The sequence below is a fragment of the Lygodium microphyllum genome, chromosome 12 (assembly GCF_053477565.2).
Source record: "Lygodium microphyllum isolate KBCC chromosome 12, Lygodium_microphyllum_v1.1.10, whole genome shotgun sequence".
Lineage (NCBI taxonomy): Eukaryota > Viridiplantae > Streptophyta > Polypodiopsida > Schizaeales > Lygodiaceae > Lygodium > Lygodium microphyllum.
In genome coordinates, this window is record NC_141146.1 from 130286665 (window position 1) to 130310751 (window position 24087).

Consider the following 24087-nt stretch of genomic DNA (forward strand, 5'->3'; position numbering starts at 1 on the left):
CCTTGTTAGAATCCACACGAATGCCTTGCTCTCCAACAATGTGACCCAAGTATTCCACTTCATCTTCCATGAAAGAACACTTTGACATTTTGGCAAAGAGTATATGTCTTCTTAATGTGTCAAAGACCTCTCAAACATGCATCAAATGCTCAACCTTGGATTTACTATAGATGAGGATATCATCAAAGAATACAAGGACTGTTTTGAACAAGAAAGGCTGTAATATCTTATTCGTGAGTGCTTGAAAAGTAGTGGCTGCATTTGAAAGCCCAAATGGCATAACGAAGAAGTGATATAACCCTCTTTCAGTCCTAAAGGCTATTTTATATTCATTCCCTTCCTTCATTCGAATTTGATAATAACCCGAATGAAGATCAATCTTAGAAGACCTTTGCATCTTTGAGCTCATCCAAAAAGTTCATCAATGCGAGGAATCAGGTATCTATTCTTCACCGCGGACTTGTTAAGCTCTCTATAAGCAATGCACATATGAAAAGATCCATCTTTCTTCTTTACCAAAAGCATAGGAGAGGCAAACGAAGATTGACTTGGCTAAATTAAACCCATTTGCAGCAATTCTTTAACTTGTCTTTCCACTTCTTCCCTTTCAAACTTTGATAGGTGATAGGGAGGTTTGTTGATGGGTTTTGTGTTGGGTAGAAAGTCAATAGGGTGGTCTACCTCTCTCTTTGGAGGCAAAGATTATGGTTGCTGAAATAAATCTTTGTATTCTTCCAATAGCTTTTCCATTCTTGGATCCTTTTGTTTTGAAGAAGATGATGGCTTATTTGGTGACTGCTCTTTATCCACTTTTGCAAGCAAAAGAGTGAATATGCATGATCATGCATTGATTTCTTTACGCATCTTCTTCCTAGAGATAAGTTTCATTTGCTTTTGACCGATGCTCTTCAATATCATAGGCTATCCATTCCATTGGAATTCCGTCAGCATGTTTTATAAATCCAAAGAAAACTTTCCAATGGTTTTCAACCAATCACAGTCAATGACAATATCTATGGGATCCATTTCCAAGGTGATCAAGTCCACTTCCATAACACATGAAGGAGATAGGGTAATAGGAGTGTGTAGGCATACTTCATTTCTTAATTCATAAGCTCCATTAGCAACTTGAATCTTCAACGGCGCTTGCATTTGTTGAGGAAGAAGTCTCAACCCATGCAAAGATTTGGTATTGATGAAGCTAGGGGTGCTACCCGTATCAATCAAAAGATAAACTTTTCTGTTATTGACCAGCCCTTCAAGTCTAAGGGTATTTTCTCATTTATAGCCAGTCCAAGCATCATGAGAAATTGCACATAAAGAACCACCCAGATCAAAAGGAAAACTATCCACAATATCATAAAATTCATCATTATTTCCTTCCTCTTCGTCATGCATTTCTTCAATCATAGGGTTTGCTTCTACTTGAAATACATTCTCCTCTTCGCTTTCATCCTCATCCATCTCATCAATGATGACAAAGTTGATCTTGTTGTTTTTAGATTTGCATTTCAACCTATGGTCTTGTGACCACTTTTCTCCACACTTAAAGCATAACCCTTTTGCCCTCATGTCTCTAATTTGTTCATTTGAAGGAAATTTGATGTAAGTGCTGTTTTGAAATCCCTTTTGTACATTTTCAACCCTTGCAAAGCGATGTTTTGCTTCAACCATTGGTCTATAACCATTTTCTCCACTTGGTTTTGATCCATAAACCGTTGGATATGTAGGCAACTTGCTCTAATTACTGTTGTAATTACTATTTCCCTTGGTTTCTTGCCTATAAACATCCCTTTGCTGGCTAAAATGTGTTCCAATCTTTGAAAGCTGATTAGGTAATGAATATCCTGCACTTTTTGGCTAGACTCCCATTGAATCTCTTCTATATTTCTGCCCATATCTTTTGGCATATAAAATGGCTTCATGAATTGTCTTGGGCTGCATTGCACTTACTTTCGAAGAGAGGACTGAATCTAAACCAAAGATATATTTGTTTAATTTGGCCAAATCATCAATCCCTTCAATGTTCATAGAATGGTTAAGGAACATATTAGAATAATCACGAACGGACATACCCCTTTGTTAAAGACCATACCATCTTCTTTGCAATCTTTCTTTTTCCATTGGAGAGACAAACACTTCCAACATTGCCTTCTTAAAATCCTCCCAAGAAGCAAAATTGTGACCAACTCTTTGCATATATCTCCACCATGTATGCGCGTAGCCTTCAAGATGGAGTGCTACAAAATAGATCTTGGCTTCATTATGGCAAGGAAAAAGTGTGAAGTACATCTCCAATTTGTTTACCCATTCTTCCCACTCCGTTGGAGATGCATTATCCCCCTTGAAGTTGCATTCTTCCCACTCCATTGGAGATGCATTGTAAATGGCTCTCCTTTCTCAAAGATTGACATAATAGGCTTATCAATTCCCTTTCCTTTCATATTGGATGGCTGAATTGAAGTATTTTCAATAATAGAGGGTTCATTTGGTGTAGAAGATGTGGGTTGAGTCTTCAAATCCTTGATAGCTGCTATTACATCCTCAAATCCACTTTTCATGAACTTAACCAGCTTGAAGTCCTTTGTCCACTTCGTTTTATGTATTCTCAATCTTCCCCAAGGATTTGGAAAGTTGCTCATATTGATTATGCATCCCAATGTTCAACATATGCATCTCTCTTGAAAGCAAGTGCTCTTCAAAAAGATCGCGAGTCAAAGGATTTCCATCATTACCCAACTGTGCACTATGGGCATTACCAACGCTTACATCATCATCTTGTTGGCCATGATTGAGGGATTCATTAGTATTGTTTTGATCGTTGATATATTCTCTTATATCTTCTTGAATGGTCTCCATGACTTGATCTTTTCTCTTGTGTTTGGCCATTAAGGATAGTTGTTGTCAAAATGATTGTGGAGGAGAAAACATTCAATAACCTGCTTAGTATTGCACCAATGCCAATGATTTATTGACCCAAATGAAGCTTATGTATCAGGGATATTCTAGATTTAGTAATATCTTAGCTTGCAATAGGGTATATGGGTAGAATGAACTCAAACAGTGTATCCAAGACAGCCTCTTTAGGTGCAGTCCACTAGATCCCATGTCAGTAAATTGACCATAACTTTTGCTCCCAATGTTTGATTACTAAAATTTTTGATTCAAATGAAATCTTAACATCCCCTCTTCAAATCAAGCTATTAAGATCCCAATTCATGTCACGATAGTATTTTCTGTAATAAGAAGTGTGTAACTATCCAGACAATTCCTACAACCTGTTAACACCCTTTGGGAACCCTATTTGACCCTGAAATGAATCATGTAGTACTTCTAGACCTTCAAAGCAACTAATAGACCTGTGATAGGCTGTAAGGCACTTGTGAGTATCTAGTAAATACCTGCAACTAATAGGTACATGTGTGGGAAGACCTGTAAATCTACCCAAGGATGTCACAAACTGCCCTGTTCGATACCCCAAGTCTTCAAATCTTCATCCACTCTTTCCCAAGTGGTCTTCCGTGGTCCACTACCTGTGGTGAGGGATAAAACGGTAGGACGGGCACCTAAATGGGCTCTAAAACTCTGAAAGGTATGCAAAGTTCCTTTCGGGCAAGGTTGTGCACCCCTACGGAGTCTTAAATAGCAAGGGAGGGTCACCTCTCTTTTGTCTTGCTATCTCGTCCAGCTTCGACCTTTTTCCTCGATTAGATTATACATGGCAGATCTAGTATTCTATCAATCAAAGTATGATATGCATGGCTGAATCAAGAACTTGCCATTTCATAATATGCAAGAACAAAATGGAATAGGACTGAATTGAAATGTATATGGGTAAGGAATACCTACGGCAATGACTCACTACTTTACAATATAATTCCACTTATCGATTGATTCTTATTTTCAGCCATATTGCATTCCATCATAACAAGCCATTCAAGGTTAGGATTAGCACAATTTTTCCAGTAAATGGAAGGGATTAACAACAATTGGCTACTGATTTTTATTGAGTAAAATGAAAAGAATTCAACATGACATCATTCAACCCTAAGTTGGGTCTACATACAATTCAAATGGTAATTCTTAGATGAGATTACTCTCAATTATCACTTTTCAACAAATGGATGGCTTAAGCAATTGGATTTTTAAGGGATTAGCAGCAAAATTAAGAATTACCTCTTGTGTTGTTGAAGTGGAAGATTATGGAAGCTCCAATACCTGTATGAGACTTGAAATTATTGAACTCCTGCTTGACATAGCCAAGAATACACTCAAATTGCAATTTCCATGATGAAATTGTAGCTCATAGATTCCAGTTTATCTTCAAGAGAGCTCCAATATCCAAAATTTTGATATAAGTGACCCTTGTAGCCCAAATGTGGCTCGAATCTTGGAAAGAATTCAATGATGAGCATCCACAAAGGTAGAAAACTTCAATCCCTGATAAAAAACTCTTCCATTGAAGCTTTGAAGCTTGCATATGTTGTCCATACACTTGCAATGACAAGAAGAAGTCCTATTCTTGCAATATTGATGCAAGACCATGAATTCTTGATATAATCACATGCATAGAAGCTTTAGGATGCATTAAGAACCAAAAGCCCCATGATACCATCCTTCAAAGTCCAAGAATTCTAAAAATTCAAGTGGCTGCTCTGTTTTGACTCCATAGCCACCATTCTTTGAAGCTTCAAGTTCAAGAATGCATCAATGTCGGTCCCTTAAGTGTTGAAGAAGCTCCAGGATACTTGCTAGGGCAAAAGCCCTTTGATCTTTGAAGAAATTTCAGAAGAAATTCACTATTGTCTTGAATCTGCCATAGCCAGGGTTTTAAAAGCTCAAGAATGATCAAGGATGATCAAGGAGTGTAAGAGACCATGTATGCTTGCTGAAGACCTGAAGGAACGTTGACAAAGATTGCTTAATCCATAGCCAAGCTTCATAGATTGAAATTTCTTGGAGAAGAAGAGCTGGAAAATCAATGCAATTTGTGCCAACTTTTCCTACTGTCTTGGTTGATCAAGCTCAACAAGTTTGAATAATATGCTACTCTACCTGAAGCTTATGACACAAAGAATCAAGCTCTGATGTCTCCTCAGTGGGAAATGGCCATTAGAAGAAGATTTCAGTAGTTGAATCCATGGATTCTTGGAGAAAAGCTTGAGAGAAAGAAGAGAGAGAAATTGGCCCCCAAAAGTAATCTTAGTTTAACCTCTATAGCCCCACTTAGACTCCAATTAGGGTCAAAAGCCTTCAAAATGGACCTCTTCCTCAAGATCTTCTTCAAGAAGCCTTCAAAATTACTCCTAACTTGTTGCAGAGAACTCTAACTAGTCACGGTTTGAACTGTACCAAACCCTGTGACCAAATCTTGGTGCTCCAATTAACTAGTTCTTGTCCCTGTGACTAAATTCCCCATGAAAATGACTCTTCCCATGGATTAAAGTCCATACTCTGATACCAATGTAATAAACTAGTTCTCACAGCAAATCAATTAATTGAAAATTCATGAAATATACCATTCTTTCAAGAAATACAAGAAATACACCATGTTTGCAAAATAGCCATAGCCAAGGTAGTTAAGCTTGAAGTAATATTGCCATGGAAGGCTGAGAATCAGAGATGTAAGCTGCAACATGAATATTCACCTCATGTCAAGGTGGGACATGGTATGCACCCCATTTCTTGGTGGCTAAAAGCATGCACCCTCTTAGTTGATGGGAGGAAGGAGCCTCAAAACATGTATTGTTGAAAATGGCAAAAAGATACCTCACAAGTTTCATCTCCCCCTTTTATACTTAACCTTAGCCTCCTTTAGACTAAAGTGACTTATGCTTTATTACAATTTTTTTTCATTGTCTTTGAACATGGTACAAGATATTAGAATATTCTATAAAGTACACACTCATCATTCCATATAAGAAGCCATCCAGAATCCATGGCATATGATTCTTTCCCCAACAATTGGGTCTTTCATATTTATTTTAGATTTTTTCATATAGCTACAAATGGTTTCAATTCAATTAATTAAACTACCTATTTGATCATGTGTATCCTCATCTTCTAATTCTTTCATGGTACATCACTCCAGCTTTAGGGTTCCCAATAAACACTATGATAAGATTTAGGATTTCTAGCAAACCCCATTACCAACATTTGAGCTTGGTCTTTGGTCCAAATATAGAAAAGTCCATTTTGGCCTTGATATTTGAAGGCTTTGAGTCTCTAATTTCTTCCATCTCCTTTATACACTGTAATGCTTGCTAGTCGAAACAAATCTTAAATTTAATTCTTTCCATTGATAGCCCTATATCTTATTTTTTCTCAAGTGCACTCTTCCAACTTTACCCTAATCTTTCCCCTACTTTGCACTTTCTTGGCACTATTATAATTAAATGGTCACCATATATAAATGTTGTAGATGTGAGTAAATACACATATGCAACACTTTAATATACCCATTTCCCTAACATGCATGTAAACATGTTAGCCTTAACATATTCCTTACATCCTTCCTTGATTGATTTCTTATTATGCATGCACTACCCACTATGCATGCTTATGTCTATGGCATGCATTAAGCTCTCATCCCAATCTTGTCATGTTTTACACTTATGCAAGTGATTATTTAGCATAACCTCTCACAATGAAATGCCCATTCATGAAATCAAAATTGACACAATTGATAGTAAAAGTATTTAGTGTCAGTGGCTTGTTGAAATTACAACCACCTCAAATGGAGTCTTAATTTCAAGCCCATAAACCCTCCTCCTCTTGCTTATCCCTTATTGGTACTTCTACATGTCAAATCTTCTAACATAAAAACTTTGCAAGAGGACTCACTTGACCCTTGAATTTAATAATGATAGCTTATATTTGATGCCAGGAGGCATATTCCACGGTGGATTCTATGAGGTTTTGCAGTGGATTCTGTAAAATTTTATTATTACCAGGGCTCATACAAAAAGTGGATTCTTTGTGGGAAAAGTTGATGGGGACGCCTATCCTTTTCGGGCATTTTGTTAATTTTATGTGTACATGGGTGATTCCATAGCGGGTGATTCTGCAAAATACATATTTAAATTAATGAACATTTATGAGTTTAGAGTGCGCACTCGTAATATCCACCAAAAAACCTCACAGAATCCACCGTGGAATATGCCTCCTAGCATCAATATCTGCTCCATCTACTACATGTTGGTTCTTACTACAACATTGACTCTTACTAGTGTGCACACTTTATCTTTTCCTAAACTAGGAAGTCGTACTCTTGGGCACACATGTGCAATCTTCGGCAAACTCAAAATGATATCCCCATATCTCAATCTTGTTTAATGTATCATCCTTACCAAAACAAAACCTTTGGGATGTTTATGAATGATTGCTCTTCAAGGTGGATAAGTAAGGCTTGACATGCCTAACCAATACATATATCTTGTTTATAACCACAACTTGGCTTGATTGATGACAACTATTCTCACATAGATATACCTATTTTCACCAATTAAAATACTTATTTTTACTATTGTGGTTCACAAGGTTTCTCTGAAAGTAAGGCTATTCAACATAAGGTAAATATCCTTATTCAATAAGCTAATTTTTAGAAGAGATATTGAGGGATATTTGGCAATCTATTCATCATCATTTTTTTAACACCAATTTATCATTTTTGATGCATCTTCTAGTTTGTGGGTTGGGTCACTAGACAGTGCAACATCCACACAAGAGTAATTAATATAGCTAATAACATCATTGAATCACCCAATAGACCCAGCTATTTATTCCTTACATCCTTCCTTAAACATCGATTTCCTTTTTGTACATGCTTTACTGATGTGTGCACTTATGTCTATGGCATGCATTAAGCCCTAATTCCAATTTGTCATGATTTACATCTATGCAACTAATTACTTTATCCTAGTTTCATTCAATTAAATGTTAATTCATGAAAATAAAACTTGATACAATTGGTGGTAAAACTTGGTGTCCATGCCTTAATGATGATGACCCTATGGATGGCACGCTTACACGGTTGAGTGTTGGAGCCAATGTTGAGCCTTGAGAACACTTCTTTAGTGCCGTCCTCACTTGTGTGCCATATGTACCCATTAGTACCAAGATGTTATATTTTGCTTTCTCCCACAAAATTCACAAGTCACAAGCTTTGACCCATACATGTACTAAGGAACAAGCCAAATAAGGAGAGTATATGAACTTGAATGAGGACTAATTTGACTTGATTTAAAGTCAAATTTAGGCCAAGTCCAAGGGGCAAATAAGGGCTAATAAAAGGTCCAAAAGAGGGGAAAAACTAAGAGAATGAGGGAATGTATGACTGGTAGTGGAGGTTGGGTGAAATAGGTGGTAGCAAAGAGCCAAAAATAGAGATGGAGGTGTAGTGCTAGAGGAGGAGTAGATAGCCAAAAGGGGAAGAGTGGAGTAGCGACAAGGGGAGATGGAGCTTGGATAAGGGGAGAAAAAGGTGTTTTTATGAGAAGGAAGAGGAGGTTTGATGGAGGTGAAGGCCAAGGGGGAAAAGTGAACTCTCTCTCTCTCTCTCTCTCTCTCTCTCTCTCTCTCTCTCTCTCTCTCTCTCTCTCTCTCTCTCTCTCTCTCTCTCTCTCTCTCTCTCATTTGTTTATTCCTTGATTTATTTGTTAATTTTGGTAACAGCCTTGGTTATGCTTTGAGCAAGAGAGGAGGAGATGGAGAGTCCAAGGGGGGAAAAGAGGCCCTCATGGGAAAGGCAAAAGGTCAAGAAGGGGATGAGGAGCATAAGTTGCAACCCTCCTCCCCCTACTTACAATTTGAGTTACTCCCTCCTTGCCATGTACGAAAGTAGTTGTCCACTCCCACATGCATGCAAATTTGACTAGCACAACTTTTTTGCAAAATCTCGACATCTATCTTATAAGCATTAATGCACAAAAAGGTCAAAACTAAGTGTTGTTATGTAGTTTAGAGGTTTTATTTCTAAGCAAGAATGCATTGACACATCCAGGTTTAATTTTGACCAAGGAAACTATTTTTTAAGTTGACCCTCATTAATTTTCAAGGATGGAAACCCGTGGGCAAGAAGAGGCATGGCACATCATGAAAATATGGTAATATATCATGCAAATGTATTACATGGATAAATAGAAGTCTAAAGAAACAAGTGGCAAGGTAAGCACAAGACGCATAGAGGAAAGGACCCAAAGAATTCCAGCACACAAAGGCACAATTGGTGAAGATGGAGATGTAGAAAGTGAGCTAGTACATAGTTACAAATGCATGATTTGAGATGTAAAAAGTGAGGTAGGGAGTGTACATAGTTACAAATGCATGATTTGAGATAGAAGATGCCCTACTTCCTTGAGAATAGGTATGAGTAGAGTAGAGCCCTCCAAATCCTTAGAGAAGACTAAATTGCAACACTCTAGCCTATCTAAAATTATTGAAAAGCCTCTGAGAGGCAATCAGATTGAATGGAGTGCAATCCATAACCTTAACTTCCTAAACAACTACCCTCTTACAACAAGACTTCTAATCCTAGGAGGAGTGGTTGAAATAAATGTATTTGGATTAGTTAGAAATCCTAGAGAAAGGATCTACCACAAGCTTATTGAATTTCAATATCTATAGCAATACAATAGAAGAAGAGTTAAGATAATGTAACTTAAAGTATTCACCTAAACAAGAAAAGTAAAGAGAAGAGAAAAGATGGCAAGGGTCTATTGTCACCAAGGAGCAAGCCAAGCCACAATATCTACCAAAGCACTTACAAGGGTCAAAAAGAAAGAACAAGTGATAGCCAAAATCAACAACTCATGTGAACTAATGATTGCAGGATCTACAAAAGTCAAGGAGGTACACCTAATAGAGGAGATGAGCCACCCTAGCAAAGTATCTCACCAGGAACAAAGAAGTGTACCTAGTTGTGTTGCATAATGAATTCTTCCATGTGTTTTCTTGGAATTTTTGGTCTAAAGGGGTAAACAAGCCTAAATACTTTTCTCAAAGACTCTTCCAACATGTTTTCTTGGAACTATTTTTGATCACCCATGTAATCCCCATAATTTTAGAAACACAGTCTCGAACATGTTTTCTTGGAACTATTTTGATCAGCCACACAATTCCCATAAATTTAGAAACACGATCATTAAAAGAAAATCTATATCCCATTAACCCAAGGTATGTGAGAGTTGTGAGGGATGAACTATAACAAACTTCTTAAAACAAAAGTGACAAACCAAATAGAGAGCACAAAATAAGTATCATTATCATGGTAATATTAAAGAAAAATACATAAGCTATCCAAAAATATGTATATATTTTCCCCTTCTCTTCTTTATCCTCATCTTCTTATTGTTGTTCTTCTTCTTACTTCTCTACTTCTTGTTCCAAAACTTTCTTGAACAATGTAGGTGTTTGCTCCTATTTCTCACCTTTCTTTTCATAGTTTTGTTAGTTTAGTTCTATATTTCCTTAGATTTATTAGAACATAAAATGAATATTTCACTTGATTTTGCATTATTTCTTACATTTATTCTACAATTTATGTGCATTAATCCCATATAGAATCACATAAGTACCACAAGTAATGGTGTAGATAAGAGCACAAATAATTACCTTTAGTGATGCAATAGCTTACAAATGTTTTAATAATGTACCTTCCTTTACTAGAAACTTGACCTTAAATAAGCTTGAACTTTAATTGAAATAGCTAAATTTCCAATCATTACATTTATAAAGGAGGTAATTTCATGGGCACATTATATCCTTCCTCCCTCATAAAAATTCAGATGTGCTCATCTAGAGAGAAATTAGGAATATTCTTTTTGTAGGGTTGCTTCATCTACCCATATTGCATCTTCTTAGGATAAACTCTCAATTGTACAAGATTCTCCCATAAGATTCAAGACCTTAGGGTTCTTTATCTTGTGTCAAGGATCTTTTGTGGTTACATTTCAAGGATTCCTTAGGAAGGCATCACAATTTGATCATTGACAATAGTATATTAGGATAAGCTACATAGGACTTAAGAAAGATTACATAGAATACATTGTGAACCTTGAAGTGTTGGGGTAGCTTGAGTTTATAAGCCCACTTCCCCATTGCTTTGATAATCTCATAGGAATATAATGAAGCATGAATGCCCCTTACCACCATCCCTCTTTGGCTTGGGATCATGTGTGGAGTGCCGCTCCACAACTATAAGATCACTACACAATGTGGAGGAACACCACCTCCTACAACATTAAGTTGCCCAAGATTTGGACATGAATAATCATGGCACATGCAATAGGAGATGGGTCTATCCCTCTTTGTCACAAAAACCGCTAAAGCATTGATAAGGAAGGTGAAGCATCCCTCTTGCACAAGCATTAGAGTATGGATTCGTAATTAAACACACACACACACACACACACACACACACACACTCTCTCTCTCTCTCTCTCTCTCTCTCTCTCTCTCTCTCTCTCTCTCTCTCTCTCTCTCTCTCTCTCTCTCTCTCTCTCTCTCTCTCTCTCTCTCTCTCTCTCTCGTATATCTAGAGCTTCAACCAAAAACCATGAGGCTCATATATTGTGAAAGGCAAAGCCAATGTCTTATTGAACCTCCATATGTCATTGGCTACCGTGGCCCATGGCTATCTCCATTTGCAACTCCCTAGCTCAAGTTTCTCTTCTACTTTCATTAGTAAATGATAATGCTAAACCTACTCCTTAGCCTCCATATATCCCTAGCTATGGTGGCATATGGCTTTCTTGCTTTGCAACATCATGACTTAGGCTTATCCTTTACTTTTGTCAAGGTTTTGATTCTTGGAGCACATAGATATACCACTTTGGTGTAGAACAACCAACATGAATATTGTCCCACATCCTTGTAAAATTGTTCCAAGGGTTGATTTTGAGTTGAGCTATCTAAGGGGATCTCATGTAACAAAATATCTAGAATGCTTATCCCTTATAGAGTGGTGAGCTACACACCAAGCTATCCTTTTCAAGAACACTCCTCTTTCTCTCTTTCTCTAATGTAGGTTAGGTTACAACACGGGTAATGATAGATGGGGGAGATCCTAAAATATATCATAAGCACCTAAATGGCCTCACACACACACACACACACACACACACACACACACACACACACACACACACACACACACACACACACACACACACACACACACACACACACACACACACACACACACACACACACACACACACACACACACACACACACACACACACACACACACACACACACACACACACACACACACACACACACACACACACACACACACACACACACACACACACACACACACACACACACACACACACACACACACACACACACACACACACAAAATTCACATGCCAAAAAGTTTTTTTGATGGGATTAATCTATTTTTGGAGGCTAGTCTACATGATTTTAGGTAGCTTTAGCTTCGCACATGAGAGATGCCCATCGCCCATTGGTGGCCAACTTTTGTAAATTGATGGCACACAATGTTACAAATACATTGGTGGGAAATTTTAATTCTATCACATGAGAGATATCCACCCATTGTTGGTCATACTTTTTTCAAATTGATGGCACCCAATGTTGCAAATACATTATTTGTAGAATATATGACTTTATGTTGAGCTTGATGATGGAGCCAATAGAGTGCCAATCTAGCTCTCTAAGAACCCCTCTTGCATTTGTTGTTTAACTTTGCAATGATCTCATTAGCATCAAGTGGATTCTAATTCTCCAAGTTCATAAGTTTGGCAAAAGGACTCTTAACAATTTTTTGTTGGTGGTTGTTACTTTGCATGCATAGGCAAGAGGATTTGAAGAATCAAGATCACATTACCTTTGCACACTTGCTTTTGTTGTTGTTAAACAATATGAAGATTGTTTTAGTGATTCACTCCCAGGAGAGTTACCTCCTAAGAACCCGAAAGATCACACAATTGATCTTATCCCAGGCAGTTCACCACCTAACCAACCGCCTTACTGAGTAAGTGCAAGTCAGCAAGAGGAGATCCTAACATAAGTAAACGAATTGTTGGAAAATGGTTAGTTCAACCTAGCTCTTCTCCATACTGCTCTCCAGTCTTACTTGTTCAAAAGAAAGATGGTTCTTTCCGTATTTGCATAGACTACATATCTTTAAACAAGATCACAATCAAGAATCATTTCCCTATCCCAAGGATAGATTATATATTGGATAAGTTGCAAGGGACTAGTATCTTTAGTCGCATTGATATCAAGAGAGGCTATCACCAGATATGGATGCACCTGAAGATGTTCGTAAGACAGCTTTTCGTACGACATTTGGACTATATGAGTTCGAAGTCATGCCATGTGGTTTGACTAATTCACCTGCCACATTCAATTGAATGATGGAGAGAATTTTCAGACCTCACTCAAAGATCACAGGTGTCTTCTTTGATGACATTCTAATATTTTCATGGTCTGAAGAAGAGCATAGAAAACATATATCTATTGTTTTTCAAGAGCTTCGCAAGCATAGAATGCATGTCAATGCTAAGAAGAGTGAAATTTTCATGTCAAAAATTCATTACTTAGGCCATATTGTTTCTCACAATTCGGTGAGAATGAATCCTGAGAAGATTCGAGCCATTTTTGAATGGCCTACACCTACTTCTGTACATGAAGTTAGAAGTGAAAAACTTACAAAGTCCTCCAGTTATGTCCTGTGGCCGCCACTCCCAAGATGATGGACCAATCTTGTTGATGGCCCTATGGAGACCTCAAAGGCGGAAGATCTCAGGGTGCTGGATGGAATGACCATGGTTCCATTTGGGTTGACCAATGGACCACAACAAGTATGCAGAATTTGCATAAGCAATGGATCAAAGGCATAAAAATTAAGTTCAATGGCTCTAGTTTCTCCAAACCCCTTGGTTGTCAACCCCATAACATGGTTCTTGAAAACATTATTTGTAACTAATATTAGTATCCCAAAAGCTCTACAATCTTTGTTGGCACATGTGTATACAATCGAACCACATAGCATAGCCATAGTAGCAAAGATTTGTGCGACTCTTGGTTACAATATAGCTAGATGAATGGATTATGGAGTGGATATATGTTAAAGTGTCACTTGGTTCATGGACTAAAGGAACTTTGCATGGCTCGGCTAGAAAGTATTTGACTATGTATGAGAGCGAGAGGTATTCTATTTTCTCTTTTGTTAGCATTTCCCATTAGGGCATGCTATCAAATGGTGCAACAATAAGGTGCTTCTTGTCCTTAAGTGGCTCACTCTTAAAGCAAATAGATATTTTGAATATGCCTTTGGGGATGTGGGGCGCATGATTTATACTCACACACACCCCTTAAACTCAACCCACACCCAAACCACTATGTTAGGTCCCCATTGCCAAAGTTGTTCACTTTTACATGGTTGAGTTATGAGTTGACTCAATTCAAATCATGCTCACTTTCCCCCCTACCTTTGCTTTCCTTTTTCTCAAGCATTTGTATTTGGGGCCTATGAGCCTTGACATTATGAATTTGTAGAACTTATCTCTTATTCGAATTTCAAACTCAAACTACATCATCCTCAAATTCTCAATTGATAGAAAGTGATACTACCTAGAAAATTGCTATACATGAGAATTCTTAATTGACGTACGGGTAGCATGGTGACTTTAAAACTTCAAAGTTCGAGTAACCCATATAATCAGTCAAAAATCAATAACTACATCAAAGAAACTTAATTTTGAAAATTTTAAAGTTAAAATATTTATATCATAAGCTTGAAGCTTATCTGTACCATCTTCTTCTTATGCAAGCATGATTCTCTCTTCCCAAGAAAAAGATTAGAAATATAAAACAATTAATATAATTAAATAAACAAAATGAAAAACATAAGCATTGCTTTTGTTTGTAATGGTTTTTGTGAGAGTAGTAAGATTGCAAGTTTGGAGTGTAGCCATGCTTTGATATGGCCCTTACACAATAGATCGCATGGGGTAAACCTAATATCTCAAATCTTAGCTATAAATAACCATATTAAAAGTAAGAGAAATCAAATAAGTACAAATTCATAGGGAATAAGAGAAAAAACACAATGGGCCTCAATCTCCCCTACAACAAAAGCCATAGTTTGCCATTCTTCCTTTAGGAATATTGATTTGCAAAGCTACTTTTACTTTTATATCTTATGGTTACTTGCAAAGAAAAGACAAGAATCAATCAAAGTACAAAGTGAGGTCTCCTAAAGCTTGCTATAGTAGCTGTAGAGATTTTTCTATGCCAAATCATGACATTTTGGCATCACCATTGTATCAAGAACTCCCAACATGACTTCGAAAGCTTTGAATGCTAACTCCCAATGTAAGAGAAATAACAAAATTAGCTTTCTACCCCATTCTCTAATTTTGCACATGATTTTATTGTTTTTATAAAGAAAGCCAAGAAAGATTTCTAAAACTGGAGTACATAAAGCAAAAGCTTTGCTAGAGGTTTTAAGGTTCACCAATTGATTTATTTATTGCTACCATTCCATAAAGAAAGCTTATTTTGATTCAAAATTAAATCTAATACTCTAATGTTATTTATATAAAGAGATATAATTAAATACATTAACAATACTAAAGATCAATGATTCAACTAAATTATCACTAAAGAAGATAAACTTATATTTCACAAATAGGTTAATACTTTTCAATAATATAGAATATCGTGTGTGTGTGTGTGTGTGTACTGTTGTAACATTACACTTGCTTTAGAGTCAACTAGAGATTATTCATACTCTAAGATTCTTCAATGCAAAAATCTAAAAGTAAATACTCTGTTGCATTTTAATTCTTAAGTTTATAATATGCTATTATAATACTACACTTGCTTTAGAGTCAACTAAAGATTATTCATACTCTAAGATTCTTCAACGCAAAAATCTAAAAGTAAATACTCTATTGCATTTTAATTCTTAAGTTTATAGTATAATGATAATATTATCTAACATACAAACATAATTTCTTAGCTCATCCTAGTGATGAAATTTCTCCATTAAGATTATCTAAATAATTGCAACCTCGTAACATGCCCTAACAATAGAAAAGCATGTGACCACATAAATGCTATGTATTTCTTAACTTGTATTGAAAAGAATTGACTTTACGTGTATATAAACAAAGGAATTTATCTATAGTCATGCAAAAGTAATTTGTAGGATAAAAACATGGACTTTAGTAAAGAAAAAGAAGATGTTTGTAGCATTTAAGAACGATAACTCTTTTGTCTCTATAATACACCAAACATATCTTGCTCTTATATCCATCTAAGAACAATGAAATGATCAATAAAGCTCTACACATGAAATCTACATATATGTGCACACTACATTGTTCAAAAAATCCATTTGAATAGTATTTAATTAATAGTTAAGGGATACTCCAAGGGCACCAGTAATAATAAGAATATTGCAATAAAGACACTTTACACACGTAAATATTAACGCTAGCCGATGTATATGCTATAGAATCACCTCCTAGCAAGCCTTATGCTAGAAAAGGATAGACATATTCATCAAGTTTTCACTCAAGAGAGAACCATTGTCCCCTTGAGAACATGCCCCAATGCATATAGAAGAACCATTTAAGGGCGTCATTCGTCAAGCTAATAAAATCCTCACACAAATTACCTTGCACAAGCTAATATTGCCTCTTGGGCAATAGATATTTGTAGCTCTAACCAATATTTACTATTTGCAACATGAAAATCTTTGGCTTGTGCATAAAACACTATGCTTTAAGCTCATCACTACACATGCCTCTCACATTTAGCTTTCCTATCAATATATTAGCCATTGAGATCAAAGCCACAACCATCCCCTAGAAAGCATAAATATTTCTCTCTAGCAAAGGTTTTGGGGTCAATTTCTTAAGGGTTAAGTATGATTTCTCACTCTTTTACACTTTTTGTTTGTCAACTTATCTTGCCTTAGTGTTTTCCTTACCCTTGGGAGTCAATTTGCCAATGCTTTATGGGGGACTTGCTAGTGGGTTTGTTGTTGTTGTTGACTACCTATGTACCTTTGGAAGTAAGACTAGGTGTACTCAGCTTCACATGCTCCTTTAGGGTGGTTTATTGGGAAAGCTCGGATGCAAGCTTGCCTCTCCTTGTCCATCTCAGCTCCTCTTCCATCTCTATCTTTAATATATTCATTGTTGTGGCAATTTTAAAAAGTACTAAATTTCACCATTGAGACCTCTCACATGTGAGTAACTAGGGTAAGTTCTAGCCAATAAGGTTCCAAGAATATTGGTTTCACCAAATTGCTTTTTAGCACACATGGACCTACATTTAACTAATGTAGTCAATGGTTTTAGGTGAACTTGATAAGCGAAGGGACCTTCAAAAACTGGATTCTGACATTTCTTTTTTCCATAGTACTGAGATGTGGAGATACTTTGCATATCAACTATGGTTTAAGACATGAAGACAAGATTTTCCTAGGGTTTTTAGAGCAAGTCTAGTTGACCAGAAATTCTAAAATATTCCTAGACCATGTTAGGACTCACATGGCCAAATTGTCTATGAACTCATATGCAAAGGGAGTAGAAATGGGAATCAAAGTAGTAGGGCTAGATGTAATATTACAGGTGTGAACCCATTTGTGCTAGCCAAGAGAAAGAGACTCTTTTAGGCGAGTGAAGAACTGGAGAGAGAGAGAGAGAGAGAGAGAGAGAGAGAGAGAGAGAGAGAGAGAGAGAGAGGGCGGTGAGTTGACATGTATTGAACCTCCATAGAGAGAGAAAAGGGTTTACATAATCAATGATTGCCATGTCCTTCTAACTTTAGCAAGTTCAAGGAGTACTTTCATTTCCATAGGGTACTTCATAAACTCCCTAAAGTGAGTACTTTCATTTCCATAGGGTACTTCATAAACTCCCTAAAGTGCTAACATAAGGTTAAGAGTCGTCAAATGAATGAGTCACGCATAATGCTATTGAACTTGATTGTCCTTACAATGTAGGCTAGATTTATCACTTGTTCCGATGACGTATTTCAGCCTCGGGTAGACGGCGGGCGTCGTCATGGGATCCCTCGCTGCGCGGCTTCCGGCTCATCGTTATTTTCCTTGTTCCCACTTCCACAAACGTATGCCTGCACTTAGCTTTCCTGAGTGAGTTCGTTCGTTCTCGTGTGCAAGTTTGACGACTTCATCGAGTGTATCTGTGTCCCTTTTACGGCTTGTTCTGTGTTGTAATTGTCTTCTCTCCTTATGTGCACGCCTTAGGAAACATAGAGGGGTACACCATCTCTCTTAATGCGGCAAGAGCTTTTACCACCAACACAAAGTAGGCGGAGTATTATTTGCTTCCATGGGGAATCCCAAGACTCACCAATGCTACTAAAGGTGTCCATTCTGATGAAATGAGTTGTAGGTAATCCGATTGTCTGAAGCTAAGTTTATGCCGAAGCGAAATTAGACATGGATAGAGGTGGCTGAAGTGCAGAAATGCAAAAAGGGTAAGTATTTGCTGTACTCTTGCTAGGCCGTGTAACGAACTGTACATTCTTAGTGCATGGGACTCTGGGAAGTGCGTAAATGCTCAAAATTCAATGAGAAAGGACAAGTATTCATTCTTATTGAATGATGAGGGCTGGTCGAACTGCATAAATACTCAAAATTCAGGTAAATATTCACCTAACGTTGGCTTACCAATGCACTGTGCATTGAAGATCCCACAGATTGCAGCATAGCCTACAATTTGAGATTATTGGTAGTGCATGAGACTTGGTAGTGGGTACCCTCTAGGCCAGTTGATAAGCTCAATCGCTTTGCTTGTAAGTATTTTCTTGCAACCTTTTGCTTTCAGCAACTTGAGCTGCATAATCTATCTTACATGACTACCTCGAAGTGGAAAGCCCATCTCGCCTCACCCAAATGTCAAGTTCAGTGTTGCAGTCTCATGATGAAATGGAGGTAGAGAGCTGGTCTGATTCCATACTGGGTTTAAGGTGAAGAATGATTCTAGCTAGTAGCCTTAATCAACTTCTAACAATATCATGCATGTCAGCATCGTTTTGCAACCAGAAGCCTGTTGGTGAGCAGTGTTTTACAATCAGATGCATGAGAGTTCTCCTTTTGCCCATGTATTTCCATGGAAAGCATGTTTGGACCTTTTAGTGGTTGGCGCTGGTTTTGGGCTGCCCAATGTTGGTGCCCAATGTTGGGAATTAGAGCAGCACCTTGAATGGTGCTAAGCAAGCTGACCAAGGGGTGACTATCGTGAGAGGATGTTTCCAGAGTGGATAGTCTTGCCTCGATTGAGAGGTGATCAGTCTTATTAGTGGACTGCTCCAACTAAGATGCATCTTTTGAAGGAACATGAGATGAAGAAGAAGAGCTGGGCCTCTATGAATGATCCCTACAAGAAAGGTTAGTAGATGGAGCGTTGTCCTCTAAGTCAAGACCATAATGGCAAAATAGAGCCTCAATTGAAGAAGTAGATTGAGAAAACATTATAGAATCTGAAGATGTAGTGGTGTGAGCCATCGTGAATCAGCATGCCATGTATATTGTAATCAAGAACAAAATCCACAATAGCCTTAGGTAACTCTTTAGAAGTGCATCGACTTTGATACCATGTGGAGATATGGTAGGGCTTGCAAAAGAAAACAATGAGTGTCTGTCCATGATTGAAACACAAAGAACTCAAACACAAATGCAAAATTGCAAAAACACAAAACACAAAACATAAAACTCAAATACAAACACAAATAGAGAAGAAAGATAACTTTGAAGTAAATGAATATATGCTGTAAATGAAGGAAAGAGTGTACAAGATGCTCAAGGGCAAAGTTGTCCAACAGCCAATGGCTCTAGTGGGAGCAGGCTGAGGGAGTAGTTGAAGTGTGATGCCCATCAAAGATATCCAACCATTTGTCAAACACAACATCTCCATGATGAGTTTCTTGCTGCCCCTAAAGCCCTTGACCCAGGTGACTCTCCACCTCGCTCATATGCTTAGGTAGCTTCTTCTTTGCAAGATTTGCAAGAACCAAATTGGGGACAGTTGTTTGAGTTTGTGAGTGCTCTCTGTGAAGAAAATTGCTAGGGTTTGCACTGAGGACACACGCACTGTATGACCATGACAAAAACACAAAGAGACAGACATAGATACAGAGGGCAAAACTCAAACCCTAAACGCAAAACTCAAAACTCAAACACAGAAACTCAAACACAAACAGAAGAAGGGAGAGAGAGAACACAATGCTGAAGTGAATGAATGCTGTAAATGAATGTAAGAGTGTACAGTGTGCTCAAGGGTAGAGCAATGTCGGAGTGTGATGTCCACCGGAGATGGATCCCAAGTCTGTGACCACCAATCGGAGTGTAGGAGTGCTGAATAGTAAATGGCAGCAGGTTGGTCACCAAAATGCAGTAGTCCCAACTTTCAGCGATTTAGAATTAATTTGCACGTGGAGTGAGAAACCTGCACATACGGAATGAGGCTGAATGGGGGTAACCTGCACAGATGGAATGAGGCTGAATTAATTTTCATTCGTGGAAGGGCGCCCCAAAAATTAGGATTTCCACTAAACTCTCTCGAACCACTCCCCGTTTTAGGGTTTCCACTGAACTCTCTCGAACTGCTCCCCGTTTTAGGGTTTTTACTCTGAAAGAGCATTTTTTAGTGTGTTTTGGGGTTGTTTAAGAGGCTAATCAGCAAGTAATGCATGTTTTAGCTCAACACTCTCTTGGATGAATATGTCAAGTATAACCATCGAGCTACTCCTTTGTGTGGAGGAGGAGATTTTGGACACACATGTGGCTACTTAGGAGGTTCTTTGCTCCCTTTCTGCTTTTCATGAGCCAGGTGTTATTCTCTTCATCATCAGCTGGATTTCCGTGCTTACGAAGATTCGTTAGTGGTTGACATCTATTCTTTAGACAAATTGTGTGGAGAAGATCTTTGTTGGTTTGCACGGCTTCTATGAGGTTGTGGTTCTTTTTGCTACAACATGAGATCTCCTCAATAACAGCTCCTTTTCTTTGATAAATAGTTGGTGCATATTGTCTCATGGCATCCATTGGTAGACTTCCAATGTTTACTTAAGTAGGAATGTCTCGTATGGGTTAAGGTGGAGAGTTGCAAAGATACAATAGCTGCAATTGGCCATGTATTGGTACCCCCAAGTCTAAAGGCAACGAATAGAAACAGATTGTGCATGTTGTGGGATACCGCCAGGAAGTACCTAACTGGTTGTGCCTCAATTGTAGCGGCATGCGGCCTCTTTGCTTCCAGCTCAAGTTGGATACTTTTGTTGGTCATTGCTTTTCATGTGGTCAACTGGGTCATTTCATGGCTGAATGTCCAGACGGAAAGAGCACCTTGGTAGATCAGCCCATGGACAAGGACCAAAATATGGCTCCTATTTTTGCCCAGCAATAGATTCTTCAGCCCACTCAGTCTACAGCCAAGTAACCACCTTCTTTAGAATTGGATATATAGGGTTGGACAGAAGCCCCCGACACAATAAATGAAAAGCAAAGGTGACTTCTATGTCCACCGCACCTACTGATTCTTCTTTGCCTTTATAGGGCCCCCTCCGCACTTATTTGAGTCGCTAGGATAAATCTTCAGATGTGCCTAGTACTCGAGTTTCCACTTGTGCCAAAGATTTGCCAACCCCCAAAGAGCCACCGCAACAGCAACAATCGAGCTAGTCCTCATTGTGTGCCCGTGACCCTCTAGCTCAATTGACCTTTGATGCTGTTGGTAGAGTCATCACCCCATGGGATTGCAAGTATCCAAGTCCCCCCTGCCCACTCTACAGATGTGCCTTCTTCTTCGTAGGCCAAACATTAGTGAGACCAAACCCCTTTGTAGTACTAGGAGGCTTCTTTGAAGATGGTGTACTGCAGACATTGGCAGTAAAGGCTTAGGCCCATGCAACCAAATCTCGTCAAAACTCATGATCTAGTTTTGGTGTGCTTTTTGTACTCTTCTTTTGTATTCGCTGATTTTGTTGTATCGAGCCTATTCATAATGGCTTCGAGCCACCTTGCATCTTGTAATCTTGAAATCTTGTACTTTAAAAAAAAAAAACAATTATCTATTATGAGAGAGAGAGAGAGAGAGAGAGAGAGAGAGAGAGAGAGAGAGAGCTGTTGGACAAGGACAACATTCGCAAGGCATTAGATGTTTGGACGCTCTTTGGTCATGCTTCTGGTCTTCGCATCAATGCCTTCAAGTCAGCCATTCTCAGTTGCACGGAGTCTGATTTACAGTCATTGGGCTAGCAGGGTCAAGTTGTTCCCCGTGGTTCCATTGTCAGGCATCTTGGATACCCATTGGGGGTTGATGTTCGGCCAAAGGAACTACTGGAGTGGATTTCACAGAAATTGGCAGCTAAGTTTATGTATTGGAAGTCGCAAGCATGGCCATTCCATGTCCGCCTCAAAGTGGCTCAGACAATTATGCTGCCCATGCTCACTTATTTCTTGCCATTGCTGCCGTGGACTCCTACTACTTTGAAGGCTCTCACTCCCCCCATTCGTTTCATGTTATGGAAGAAGGATTCGTTGCACGCAGGTATTTCGTGGATTTCATGGTTACATACATGTACTCCCAAACGCCTGGGTGGCGGAGCTATTTTGGATGCTGAAACTTATATGCTGGCTCTTCGTTGGTCTCTTTTTCGCGCTGTGTGTGGATCATCACCCGTGGTCCATTATAGCCCGTTATTTTCTTGAGGACAGCGGGCTTCGGTATGGTAATACACGACTTCGGTGCTCCTGGTGGCATGTCCTTAATGCAGACTCTCGGTTTTCTAGTCCCTTCTCCTCTCTGTTACGGCATTTGGTCGGCTCCTGGAAAGTGGTGCTCCAAAAGGCGCGTTGGCATCCAGTGGGGGATCGCATGCATACTAACTCCTTTCAATTGGAATTGTTGGCAATCTCGAGATTACTTTCATGGGAAGACAAACATGAGCTCAGACCAATATTTAACCGCATGGCGCGTTTGGGTGTCACTTCAGTTGCGGATACCACCATTGTCAGTCGTAATGTCTTCGTATCGTTTCGTACTGCCAGGAGTCTTTTCAGAATCCCGTGCGGATACCGTGATCTATGGGAACAGCTTTTGTCAGTGCTTCAGAACAAGCAACCCTTTCCTGCCCTGGCTGTGGATCGTCCTTGGTAGGACTGGGACCTTGCAGGCCGCTTGAGTTTGGAAAAGGCCTCTGCTAATTGGGTGTATCATCTTCTGATTAAAGATCATCAATGGCTGGGCGTGAAAGCTAATACTGTATGGGAATTGCGGAAATCTCAGTCATGGTGGAAGGCAACTGTGATGGAGGGCTGGTTGAATAAGACACCTTTCAAATGTAAGGCCTTTCTTTGGCGGGTGATGATTGGTGGTCTTCCTCTTGCCTCGGCCCTTTCCAAGCGTCGAATCTCGAACGGCAATTGTTTCTTCTGTACCACTGCTGTGGAATCGGCCCGACATCGATTTATTTCTTGCTCGCTCGCTAGGAATATCTGGTCGCTTTTGTCACAGGTTTGGTGCGCAGTGGTGGGGTCCTCACTGACCCCTTTTGATTGGGTTTTTGTGCGCCCAAAATACCCCACACCGCCACAGTTGCATATGAAGATCTTATTCCGCTTTTTCAGATACTGGGGATGCTGGCACATTTGGACCACTCGGAATGCCTTTCTTTTTGATTCGGCCTCTAATGTACCGAGACACATTGCCCGGCTTAAAGGTCTCTTGCATTGGCAGCTAGATCTCATTCGGCACTCGGACTTGCTCCCTCGGGAGGACTTGCTTCCCTGGCATATGGCAATTTCCTCTGGGTCTTTGCCATGACTTGTGTAACCTTTTCGTGGCCTAGTACTGGGATTTTACACACGTTGGCTTAGGGCCCTCGTGTATCTTGTAATCATGTAAACTTGTACTTTTTTTTCGTAATTAATACAATTACCTTTTATGAAAAAAAGAGAGAGAGAGCTGTTGGAGGAGGCAAGAGGGAGCTGTTGATTTAATAAACAAGCGAAAAAGGGAAAAGGAAGTGCAGAAAATGGTCCAGTTTGGTGCAGTTTGAATGGTGCAATGG

The 24087-nt window shown here is 38.8% G+C and overlaps 1 protein-coding gene across 6 annotated transcripts in view; it reads left to right on the forward strand.

The window, feature by feature from the left end:
- Positions 1-17964: 17964 nt before the first annotated feature.
- Positions 17965-24087, forward strand: part of HDA14 (histone deacetylase 14) — a 205692-nt gene continuing 199569 nt past the window's right edge. Inside the window, exon 1 of one of the 6 annotated variants that reach the window (XM_087690061.1) lies at positions 17965-18120. In XM_087690061.1, coding sequence (XP_087546187.1) covers positions 18057-18120 — 64 coding nt within the window. In that variant the 5' untranslated portion in view covers positions 17965-18056. Of the gene's footprint in view, positions 18146-18466; positions 18493-24087 lie in introns of those variants that run through there. The other 5 variants (XM_087690062.1, XM_087690066.1, XM_087690063.1 and 2 more) reach the window with 5 other exon arrangements.